General features: G+C 44.7%; 1 protein-coding gene across 2 annotated transcripts in view; it reads left to right on the top strand.

Annotated features, from left to right (window-relative positions):
* The first annotated feature begins 342 nt into the window (after positions 1 to 342).
* scube2 (signal peptide, CUB domain, EGF-like 2) overlaps positions 343 to 684 on the top strand; it is a 20223-nt gene continuing 19881 nt past the window's right edge. For both annotated transcript variants that reach the window (XM_008405259.2, XM_008405257.2), the window contains exon 1: positions 343 to 587. In XM_008405259.2, the coding sequence (XP_008403481.1) occupies positions 500 to 587 (88 nt within the window). In that variant the 5' untranslated portion in view covers positions 343 to 499. The remainder of the gene's footprint in view (positions 588 to 684) is intronic.

Here is a 684-nt window from a genome sequence, read left to right as displayed (position 1 = left end):
CCGAATTTCCAATAACGAAAGCAAGCAACAACAACAACAAAAAAAAACTAGATAACACTAACTAATAAGAAATAAATGTAACTATAAAAGACTGCCTTGATTTACGACCTTAAAATTGGCAAAAAGCTTTAAAACCCAGGTTTGTATAGTGCCACAGAACCTGCGGACTACAATCTCTTCCGCTCGGAGCTTTCAAAAATAAAAGCCTACACCACGCTTTGGTGCCATTGGCTCTTTGGACGCTTCACCGCTCAACCCCCCACCCCCCAGGTTACTCCCGCGTGCACGCACACGCACGCCTTAATTCTCTCTCTCTCTCTCTCTCTCTCTCTCTCTCTCTCTCTCTCACCCCTACTTTCAGTCACTCTCTCCTTTCTCTTTTCTAAAGCCCGTTGAAGCGGATTGACAGGCGAGAATGAAAATGAGGCGGACGCTCCGTCACGACTTCAGTGCGCCCGCGTCCTTTTGAGAAGACCTCTAAAACTTGGACCATATCACCATGGGAGCTATTTGTGCTGCGAGGAACTTTTGTTTGTTTTTGCTCTTGTTAAATAGTCGTCAAAGCATAGCGCTTCCAGAGACTCGAGGTGGGACTGTAGTGAGTGTTTGCATGTGTTATGGGTTTTGTTTTTTCAGCCGAGTGGAATGCGACTTTTTACGCACGTCTTAAAATTCTTTTATATA

The sequence above is a fragment of the Poecilia reticulata genome, linkage group LG3 (genome assembly GCF_000633615.1).
Source record: "Poecilia reticulata strain Guanapo linkage group LG3, Guppy_female_1.0+MT, whole genome shotgun sequence".
NCBI classification, from domain to species: Eukaryota; Metazoa; Chordata; class Actinopteri; order Cyprinodontiformes; family Poeciliidae; genus Poecilia; species Poecilia reticulata.
Note: the sequence above shows the minus strand (reverse complement) of the source record. Positions and strands in the feature narration are given on the sequence as shown.